Genomic DNA, 11,628 nt, shown 5'->3' on the forward strand with positions numbered 1-11,628 from the left:
CCACCAAGAGTGACTCAGCAGCAGTCCCACTGATCAAGCTGGTCGGATCCTAAAGGACATCGCTGCTCGGCTGGGTCTGGTGGTGAGGGAACCAAGAGGGAAAATCATGTTTGACCTCATCCTTACCAATCTGCCAGCTGTAGGTACATCTGTCCATGACAGTATCGGTAAGAGTGACCAGCGCACAGTCCATGTGGAGACTTCACATTGAGAACACCCTCCATCGTGTTGTATAGCACTACCACCTTGCTAAATGGGACAGACTTCAACCAGGTCTAGCAACTCAACACTAGACATCCATAAGGTGCTGTGGGCCATCAACAGCAGCAGGACTGTACTCCAGCACAGTCTGTAACCTCATTTCCCCAGCATATCCCCCACTCAACCATTACCATCAAGCCAGGGGATCAACCCTGGGTTTAATGGAGAGAGCAGGAGGGCATGTCAGGAGCAGCACCAGGCAGACCTGAAGGTGAGGTGTCAACCTAGTGACAACACCAAACAGCAACTACCTGCCATACAGTATAAGCAGCAAGTGATAGACAGAACTAAGCGATCCCACAAACATCGGATCAGATCTAAGCTCTGCAGTCCTGCCAAATCCAGTCGTGAACGATGATGGATGATTAAACAACTCCCTGGAGGAGGAGGCTCCACAAATATCCCCATCCTCAATGATGGAGGAGCCCAACACATCAGGGTAAAAGGGAAGGCTGAAGCACTGGCAGCAGTCTGCAGCAAGAAGGCCCAAGTGGATGATCTTGGGCTCCTTATTCCGATACCAGTTCAATTCACTCCATGTGACATTAAGAAATGGTTGGAGATGCTGGAGACTGCAAAGGCTATGGGCCCTGACAACATTCTGGCAATAGTACTGAAGACCTGCCGCTCCCCTAGCCAAACTGTTCCAGTACAGTTACAACACGGCGATGTGGAAAGTTGCCCAGTTATGTCCTGTACATAAAAAGCAGGACAAATCCAACCCGGCCAATTACCGCCCCATCAGTCTACTCTCGATCCTCAGGTAAAGTGATGGAAGGTGTCATCAACAGGGCTATCAAGCAGCACCTACTCAGCAATAACCTGCTCGCAAGGTTTGTGAAGGTTTGTAGCTCAGGTTGAGGTTTAGGGTGTAGGTTTGCTCACTGAGCTGTAGGTTTGATATCCAGACGTTTCATTACCTGGCTAGGTAACACCATCAGTGGCGACCTCCAAGTGAAGCGAAGCTGTTGTCTCCTGCTTTCTATTTATAGCTGCAGCACAGACGAACTTTGAAAAACAGAGGAGAACCACCTAGACAACGATTCAAGAAGAATGGATACTCAAAAAATACAGTCTGCAGATTCCTCAGGAGCAAACCACGACAAGCAGACCAAACACAGCCAGAGACCCTAATCACCTTACTATACATCAAAGAAGTCTCAGAAATGACAGCCAGACTACTAAGACCCCTCGGAATCCTAGTAGCACACAAACCCACCAACACTCTCAAACAAAAACTGACAAACTTAAAAGACTCGGTACAACCCATGGACAAAACCAACGTCATCTACAAAATTCCATACAAGGACTGCCACAAACACTACAATGGACAAACAGGAAGAAAGTTAGCCACCAGGATACACGAACACCAGCTAGCCACAAAAAGACACGACCCCCTCTCCCTCGTAACCCTACGCGCGGATGAGAAAAACTACCATTTCGACAGGGACAACACATCTATCCTGGGACAGGCTAAGCAAAGACATGCCAGACAATTCCTAGAGGCCTGGCACTCCAACCACAACGCCATAAACAAACACATAGATCTAGACACCATCTACCAACCCCTCAGAAAATGAACAGGAAATGACATCACCACAAACCCCAGGAACCCCATCCAGGAGAAAGGTATAAATAGAAAGCAGGAGACAACAGCTTCGCTTCACTTGGAGATCGCCACTGATGGTGTTATTTAGCCAGGTAATGAAACATCTGGATATCAAACCTACAGCTCAGCGAGCAAACCTACACCCTAATAACCTGCTCAGTGACATCCAGTTTGGGTTCCCCCAGGGCTACTCCGCTCCTGACCTCATTCCAGCCTTGGTTCAAAGGACCTGAATTCCAAAGGGGAGGGGAGAGTGACAACCCTTGACATTGAGGCTGCATTCAACCATGTGGCACCAAGGAGCCCTGGCAAAACTGGAATCAATGGGTATCAGAGGGCAAACTGTCCGCTGGCTGGAGTCATACCTGACACATAGAAAGATGATTGTGGTTGTGGAGGGTCAATCATCTCAGCTCCAGGACATCTCTGGAGTCCCTCAGGGTAGTGTCCTAGACCCAACCATCTTTAGCTGCTTCACCAATGATCTTCCCTCCATCATAAGGTCAGAAGTGAAGATCTTCACTAGTGAATCTACAATATTCAACAACATTTGTGATTCCTCAGATACTGAAGCAGTCCATGTTCAAATGCAACAAGATCTGGACAATATCCAGGCTTGGGCTGACAAGTGGCAAGTAACATTCATACCACACAAATGCCAGGCAATGACCATCACCAATGATAGACACTCTAACCACCAACCCTTGACATTCAGTGGTGTTACCATCACTGAATTCCTCGCTGTCAGCGTCCTGGGGGTTATCATTGACCAGAAACTCAACTGGACTCACCACATAAACGCAGTGGCTACAATAGCAGGTCTGAGATTTGGACTACTGCAGCGAATAACTTGCTTCCTGACTCTCCAAAGCCTGTCCCTCATCTACAAGGGGCAAGTCAGGAGTGTGATGGAATACTCCCCACTTGCCTGGATGGGTGCAGCTCCAACAACACTCAAGAAACATGACACCATCCAGGACAAAGCAGCCGCTTGATTGGCACCACATCCACAAACACCCCCTCCCTCCCTTACCCACCAACACTCAGTAACAGCAGTGTGTACCATCTACAAGATGCCCTGAAGAAATTCACCAAAGATCCTCAGGCAGCACCTTCCAAACTCACGACCGCTTCCATCTTGAAGTTGGAGAACCACCTATACAACGTATTCAAGAAGAACGGATACTCAAAAACTACAGTCCACAAGTTCCCCTTGAAGCCACTCACCATCCTGACTTGGAAATATATCACTGTTCCTTCAGTGTTGCTGGCTCAAAATCCCGGGATTCCTTCCCTAAGCACATTGTGGGTCAACCCACAGCATGTGGACTGCAGCGGTTCAAGAAGGCAGCTCACCCCCACCTTCTCAAGCAGGCAACAGGACGGGTAATAAATACTGGACCCAGCCAGAGACACCCACATCCCACAGGTGAATAAAAAATTAGGTGTTCTGTGTGACTCCAAGTTACTTCTTAACTGCCCTCAACTGACCAAGTTCGGCCCTCAGTTCAAGGGCAGTTAGGGATGGACAACAAAAGCTAGCCCAGCCAATGACACCCACATGAAAACAAATGTGATAATGTTCAATGAATCAAGAAATATGGAAATACAAAAATTGAAGAAGGTGGATTCTCGATTAACACGTGAATTGTACAGAATTTCCAGCACAACACTGGGTTCTGCTTCACACAAACATTCACTGACCCTCCCTCAACATCTGCCTGTTCACTTCAGATACTATGGTACTTCAGATCTGTGTTCACTGGGGAAGACAAAAGCAATCTCCCTGAGGTAACAGTGGCTGAAGGACCTGAACTGAAGGGAATTTATATTTGCCAGGATTTGGTGTTGGAGAGACTGTTAGGTCTGAAGGTTGATAAGTCCCCGGGGCCTGATGGTCTACATCCCAGGGTACTGAAGGAGGTGGCTCGGGAAATCGTGGATGCATTGGTGATCATTTTCCAGAGTTCGATAGATTCGGGTCAGTTCCTGCGGATTGGAGGGTGGCTAATGTTGTACCACTTTTTAAGAAAGGAGGGAGAGAGAAAGCAGGAAATTATAGACCAGTTAGTCTGACCTCAGTGGTGGGAAAGATGCTGGAGTCTATTATAAAGGATGAGATTACAACACATCTGGATAGTAGTAACAGGATAGGTCAGAGTCAGCATGGATTTATGAAGGGGAAATCATGCTTGACTAATCTTCTGGAATTTTTTGAGGATGTAACTCTGAAGATGGACGAGGGAGATCCAGTGGATGTAGTGTACCTGGACTTTCAGAAAGCTTTTGATAAAGTCCCACATAGGAGGTTAGTGAGCAAAATTAGGGTGTACGATATTGGGGGCAAAGTACTGACTTGGATTGAAAGTTGGTTGGCTGACAGGAAACAAAGAGTAGTGACAAACGGCTCCCTTTCGGAATGGCAGGTGGTGACCAGTGGTGTGCCGCAGGGATCAGTGCTGGGACCGCAGCTTTTTACAATGTACATTAATGATATAGAAGATGGTATTAGTAATAACATTAGCAAATTTGCTGATGACACAAAGCTGGGTGGCAGGGTGAAATGTGAGGAGGATGTTAGGAGAATACAGGATGACCTGGACAGGCTAGGTGAGTGGTCAGATGCATGGCAGATGCAGTTTAATGTGGATAAATGTGTGGTTATCCACTTTGGTGGCAAGAACAGGAAGGCAGATTACTACCTAAATGGAGTCAAGTTAGGTAAAGGGGCAGTACAACGAGATCTAGGTGATCTTGTACATCAGTCAATGAAGGCAAGCATGCAGGTACAGCAGGCAGTGAAGAAAGCTAATAGCATGCTGGCCTTCATAACAAGAGGGATTGAGTATAGAAGTAAAGAGGTCCGTCTGCAGCTGTACAGGGCCCTGGTGAGGCCGCACCTGGAATATTGTGTGCAGTTCTGGTCTCCAAATTTGAGGAAAGACATTCTGGCTATTGAGGGAGTGCAGCATAGGGTCACGAGGTCAATTCCCAGAATGGCGAGACTATCTTACACTGAAAGACTGGATTGACTGGGCTTGTATACCCTTGAGTTTAGAAGACTGAGAGGGGCTCTGATTGAGACGTGTAAGATTATTAAAGGATTGGACACTCTGGAGGCAGGAAACATGTTTCCGCTGATGGGTGAGTCCCGAACCAGAGGACACAGCTTAAAAATACGGGGTAGACCATTTAGGACAGAGATGAGGAGAAACTACTTCACCCAGAGAGTGGTGGCTGTGTGGAATGCTCTGCCCCAGAAGGCAGTGGAGGCCCAGTCCTATGAGAAACTACATAGTCCTATGAGAAACTACAACAATTTAAAACATTTATTCACAGAATGTAGACACCGCTGAAGGGTTAGCACTGATTACCTGTCCCTAACTACCCCACTTTCTTGAACCACTGATGTCCCACTGGCATCAACCAACAATAATAATGTGTACTTATATAGCACATTTCACATCCCTGAATATCAAACAAAGCTTGACATTTTGATTTCAAATCCCTCCCAGAATGTACCCTCTGCCATCTCTTTTAATCTCCTCCAACTGCTCAACACCAAATATCTGTATTCACTCTCTCTACTCTGTTATGCAGCCCTGATTTGACACTGCACCATTGGTGGCAGGATCTCTCACTAAACCTGGAATTTCTTCAGTTAGCCTTTCCTGTCTCCTCCACCTTTAAGAGATACTTTTAACCTTGCAGCTTTGATTGAGTGTTTGGTCCTTAGCTTAGTGTCAGGTGAGAGTGGTCCCACCCAACAGTGGGGGGGCACTGGAGGAGAATGGAACGCTTGATGGTATCAGTGATTGCAGAGAAGTCACACATAGTGTCATTATGAGTTTGATATGAGCTGTTTCTATGCTGTAGTAGGTAATACCTGATGTGATAGGAGGCAGAGTCGATGGGGTGAAGGGCCTTCTTCCCCTACCTCTTTTGAGTCTGAAATCAGATTAGAGGCAATTCCAGGAGAAGTAATCATCAGAGAATGAGTGGAGTAGGTAAGGATGTGCAGCTCATTACCACGGGGTGTGGTGGAAGTGCTTGTTCTCGGTATGTTTAAGGTGAAGCTGAGTAAACCCAGGATGGAGAAAGGTCTAGAAGCAGATGTTGAAAACTGAGATGAGGAGGGTCTAGGAGGAGTATAAGCACCAGTAGGATATATTTGGGCTGAATGGCCTGTTCTCATAGTGTAAAACTCTAGAAAGGAAGCATCAATGTAGTCATAGGGGAAAAGAGTTCTGGAGCAATTAGATGTTAATTTGCCAATGTTTACCTGATTGACTCCTCTCTCACTGTCCCTGTCTGCCTCTCGGCAGGATCACCAGGACTGGGTACTGGATGTTGCTATCTCCTCCAACAACAAGTGGATTCTTTCTGCGTGTAAGGTACAAGTGTTATCTATGATCATTTATAGCAGTTCAAGGCGGCAGCTCACCAACATCTTGTCAGGGGCAATAACTTCTGGCCCAGCCAACAATATTCACATCTCATGAGCAAAGAAAGAGAAAGAGTGAGTCTTTGGAGGGATTTAAACACAAGGAGACCAGAGAACACGTGGGGTGATAAGGGGAGTGGGACTTGCTGTAAGCTCAGACACTGGCAGAAAAGTTGTAATGATTCCAAGTTCAGGGAGGGTTGAATGTGGGAGACCAGCAAGGAGGGTGTTGGAATAATGGAGTCTGCAGGTTTTCAGCAGCAGATAATCTGCATTACTATGTGGGAAAAGGTAACAGGTACATGGGAATACCAGCCCCTGGTAACAGGTACATGGGAATAGCAGCCCCTGGTAACAGGTACATGGGAATACCAGACCCTGGTAACAGGTACATGGGAATACCAGCCCCTGCCAAGTTCCCCTCCAAGCTCTCGCTCCCAGACCTACAGGTGCCATTTCTGTATAGGTACTGTAATAGGTTTTTACCTATTCCTTTCTTTCTAGGATTCTACTGTGCGTTTGTGGGACATTGAGAAAATAGAACAGATACCAGTCGTCAAAGCTGCGTGGAAGGAGCACGGGGAGAGAGTTGTCAAGGTTTGATGATCCAACCTGTTTTCTGCTTAGACCAGGAGATGGGAGAGGGGTGGTCCCTTCCTAAGTGCAGTCAGTTTAATTGCTGGTGGGGCTTTGACATCACATCCGCAAATCCCAGCATCTCTCATTCATTTTCACCCTTCATCCTGCCATCTGGTCTGGGCAGGTAAGGCTTCGAATAAATAGTCTCAATTCCCTCAAAGTAGAAGCAAAAACAACCTCTCCCCCCAAAAAAAAAACAAGATCCCACAGCTAAACACAGATCGAGAGCCGTGATAAAACATTGACCACAACCCTGGGCTTTACAAACAGAGGCACAGACTTTGAAAGGAAGCAGGATGTGAGGGGGAAGCAGAGTATTGTATCAACTTCTCGGCACGGCATGTCAGAGGGTGTCATAGCGTTGCAGAGGGATGCAGGAGAGATTTACCAGAATGTTATCAGGGTCAAGGAGCTTCCATCAACACTGAGATCCTGAAGAGGCCAGAGTAATTCTCTTTCAAGCAGAGAAGATGTGCAAACTTCTGACAGATTTGGACAGAGTTAATGAGGAGAAAGTGGAATAGGAGGAGGTTGAGGGACCAGAGAGAGAGATTTCAGGTGATTGATGAAAGGAGGAGGGGAGGGGAGGAAATTCTTTTTAACACAGTCACTTGTTGTGATCTGGAAAGCACTGAGTTGAAATGACAGACCAGGCAGATTCAGCCTTTCCAACACGAATTGCTGAGTAAATATTTGTCTGTGTCTGTGTTTGATCAGTACATTTACAGATGGTATGAAAATGGGTGATGTGGTTAATAGTGAGGAGGAAAGCCTAGGACTACAGGCTGCTCAGATGGACTGAATAGTGGCAAATGGAATTTCATCCTGAAAATTGTGAGATGATACATTTGAGCAGACTAACAAGGCAAGGGGGCTGACAGTAAATGGTGGGAGCCTGGGAAGTACAGAGGACCACGGGGATCTTGGCAGCAGGACAGGTAGATAAAGCAGTTAAAAAGGCATACAGAATATTTGCCTTTATTAGTCAAGGCATTGAATATAAGAGCAAGGGGGTTATAATGGAGCTGTATATAAGATTGATTTAGGTGACAGCTGGAGTACTGTCTGTAGTTCTGGTCGCTGCACTGTAGGAATACTATGCTGGAGGGGCTGCAGAGGAGATACACCAGGATGTTAGAATGAAGGCACAATACAGTCTAGAGTGAAGCTTCTCCATAATGATTCAGGTGCACAAAGTTCTGAGGAGCACAAACAGGTAGATAGAGAAAAAAATTTTCCCCTTAGTAGAGTGTTCAATAACCAAAAGGTACAGTGTTAAAGTACAGAACGGACATTTCAAGAGGATTTGAGGGAATAAATTTTCATCCAGAGAGTTGTAGCGTCTGGAACTTACCGCCTAAGATGGTGGCAAAAGTGAGAACCGTCAAGAACTATAAGCAGTCAAATCGCTACAGGATCCAAGGCTATGGGCCAGGAGCTGGGAAATGGGACTGGAATAGATGGATGTTTGATATCTGACACAAACATATCGCGCTTCTCTGCTATAAAAACACTCTGATTCTGTGTGTGCACACGTGTAGATGTGCATGCGTGAGTGTGTGCACATGTGGGTGTATGTATGCATGGGTGTGTACATGTGCATATTTTGAGTCCAGCTGAATGAGTGTTCCTGTAAGTGTGTACCATTAGTTGCATGTACCTGTCACTGGTTGTGTGTGCCTGAGTGGATGTACCTGTTTGAGTGTGTGCCTTCCTGATGAATGTGGCAGTGTGTATATCCAGATATGGGTGTTCATGTCCATGTCCTGTGCTCTGTCTCCTACTAATGTTTCTCATCTTCTTCTCAGTGTACCCATTGTGAGAAACCGTTCTCAAGGTGCCACGATGACAGCTCAGAGAACCTGACCATCTGTGTGTTCTGCCGTTTGTCAGCATCACCACGGAGCTCTCTGCGCACTGCCCCCAGCATGCCCAGCATCCCCACTGTCCCCAGCATGCCCAGCATCCGCACTGCCCCCAGCGTGCCCAGCATCCCCAGTGTGTCCACTCTCCCCAGCGTGCCCAGCATCCCCAGTGTGTCCACTCTCCCCAGCATCCCCAGTGTGTCCACTCTCCCCAGCGTGTCCAGCCTGCCCAGCATCTCAGAGTCAACACCAAAACAGTGATCCCAGGAAGGTCACCCTACTCGTTAATGTTGCTGCCTCATTCATTCCACCCTGCACCTGTCAGCTATAGTTCCAGAATATAGAATCCCAAAGGAAGTTAAGCGCTGGTGTCACTGTCTCACTTTCCTGAGTGATATTTTAAATGTGTAATTTCCACCCTAAATAAACTCCCTGCTGCTGGAATTTGCTGCAGTAATCCCCAAGGAACCTGTTAAAAACAATGACTGCAGATGCTGGAAACCAGATTCTGGATTAGAGTGGTGCTGGAAGAGCACAGCAGTTCAGGCAGCATCCAAGGAGCTTCAAAATCGACATTTCGGGCAAAAGCCCTTCATCAGGAATAAAGGCAGTGAGCCTGAAGCGTGGAGAGATAAGGTAGAGGAGGGTGGGGGTGGGGAGAGAGTAGCATAGAGTACAATGGGTGAGTGGGGGAGGGGATGAAGGTGATAGGTCAAGGAGGAGAGGGTGGAGTGGATAGGTGGAAAAGAAGATAGGCAGGTAGGACAAGTCCGGACAAGTTATGGGGACAGTTACTGAGCTGGAAGTTTGGAACTAGGGTGAGGTGGGGGAAGGGGAAATGAGGAAGCTGTTGAAGTCCACATTGATGCCCTGGAGTTGAAGTGTTCCGAGGCGGAAGATGAGGCGTTCTTCCTCCAGGCGTCTGGTGGTGAGGGAGCGGCGGTGAAGGAGGCCCAGGACCTCCATGTCCTCGGCAGAGTGGGAGGGGGAGTTGAAATGTTGGGCCATGGGGCGGTTTGGTTGATTGGTGCGGGTGTCCCGGAGATGTTCCCTAAAGCGCTCTGCTAGGAGGCGCCCAGTCTCCCCAATGTAGAGGAGACCACATCGGGAGCAACGGATACAATAAATGATATTAGTGGATGTGCAGGTAAAACTTTGATGGATGTGGAAGGCTCCTTTAGGGCCTTGGATAGAGGTGAGGGAGGAGGTGTGGGCACAGGTTTTACAGTTCCTGCAGTGGCAGGGGAAGGTGCCAGGATTGGAGGGTGGGTTGTTTGGAGGCATGGACCTGACCAGGTAGTCGCAGAGGGAACGGTCTTTGCGGAAGGCGGAAAGGGGTGGGGAGGGAAATGTATCCCTGGTAGTGGGGTCTGTTTGGAGGTGGCGGAAATGTCGGCGGAAGTTTTGGTTTATGCGAAGGTTGGTCGGGTGGAAGGTGAGCACCAGGGGCGTTCTGTCCTTGTTACAGTTGGAGGGGTGGGGTCTGAGGGCGGAGGTGCGGGATGTAGACGAGATGCGTTGGAGGGCATCTTTAACCACGTGGGAAGGGAGATTGCGGTCTCTAAAGAAGGAGGCCATCTGGTGTGTCCTATGGTGGAACTGGTCCTCCTGGGAGCAGATACGGCGGAGGCAGAGGAATTGGGAATACAGGATGGCATTTTTGCAAGAGGTAGGGTGGGAAGAGGTGTAATCCAGGTAGCTGTGGGAGTCGGTGGGTTTGTAAAAAATGTCAGTGTCAAGTCGGTCGTCATTAATGGAGATGGAGAGGTCCAGGAAGGGGAGGGAGGAGTCAGATGAAGGGCTTTTGCCCGAAACATCGATTTCGAAGCTCCTTGGATGCTGCCTGAACTGCTGTGCTCTTCCAGCACCACTAACCCAAGGAAGCTGTACCTTTCCATGAGGCTGGAAAGTTTGTGCTGCTGCCTCTTGACCCTGAGTTCATTCCCCAACATTTCACAGACACCCCCATGCTATTCTATTTGCTTCGCTGGACTTTTGAGTACCCTTCAGTGCCCTCCACCTCCTTAACCCTCCCCCATGTCACTCAATCCCCTCATCCTGAAATCACCAAGCAGCAGATCCCAAATCCATCTGCTCATCCACCTGTCTCCCACTCAAATTGAGGTGAGGGAAATGAACCCCAGCCTAACATGAGAAGGATTTCAGGGTTACAGCTGATCACACGGAGGACATTTCTCTTTCTTTCTGGCAGTTGGGATTGGCAATTCTAATTTGTTTCAATTTGATCTAATTTTAAAAACCTCTTTTTGTGAATATTTTTCATTTTCCTGTTCATTAACTCGTTTAAAGATGTTTTTCATTTTGTGGTCAAAATGTAACCTGCTTCAGTCTTACAAATGAAATAATAAAATCTCTGTGGTTGTAATCTCTCTCAATTTCAACTCTATATTTCTCAATATTGTGGATTTAATTTTTCAGTTTCCCGTACAATCCTGGATTTGATCTGGCACTGGTGAACCTGATCAGTAATAGGCATTCCCCTTAAACAAGTACCAAACTATCACAGAGCATTAGCTTCACACAAAGACAATGACGAAGCTGCAACAATTCTGGAGCCAGACTTGGAAAAGTCCACATCACAAGGAGGAGGCCACTCAGCCCATTATCGCTAATCTGTCAGAAGGAAAATCCTGCATTTTTCCAACAATATCCGGCTGTCTGTCAGTCTAAGGGAACCAGGATAAGCTCTGACAGAAACAATGGAACAGAGGAGCGAGGGGAAGAGTAATGAGGCCAGAGTCAGGTGGTGGAGTGGGAACCTGTGAAAAGGAGAGAGAGAGAGGTCTTGG

General features: G+C 47.5%; 1 protein-coding gene across 2 annotated transcripts in view; it reads left to right on the forward strand.

Annotated features, from left to right (window-relative positions):
• Positions 1 to 9,397, forward strand: part of LOC140496254 (WD repeat-containing protein 88-like) — a 38,703-nt gene extending 29,306 nt beyond the window's left edge. Inside the window, exons 9-11 of one of the 2 annotated variants that reach the window (XM_072595783.1) lie at positions 6,196 to 6,264; positions 6,819 to 6,911; positions 8,762 to 9,397. In XM_072595783.1, coding sequence (XP_072451884.1) covers positions 6,196 to 6,264; positions 6,819 to 6,911; positions 8,762 to 9,079 — 480 coding nt within the window. In that variant the 3' untranslated portion in view covers positions 9,080 to 9,397. The remainder of the gene's footprint in view (positions 1 to 6,195; positions 6,265 to 6,818; positions 6,912 to 8,761) is intronic. The other variant, XM_072595784.1, reaches the window with a different exon arrangement.
• Positions 9,398 to 11,628: the final 2,231 nt, after the last annotated feature.

Source organism: Chiloscyllium punctatum, chromosome 26 (genome assembly GCF_047496795.1).
Source record: "Chiloscyllium punctatum isolate Juve2018m chromosome 26, sChiPun1.3, whole genome shotgun sequence".
Taxonomy (NCBI): domain Eukaryota; kingdom Metazoa; phylum Chordata; class Chondrichthyes; order Orectolobiformes; family Hemiscylliidae; genus Chiloscyllium; species Chiloscyllium punctatum.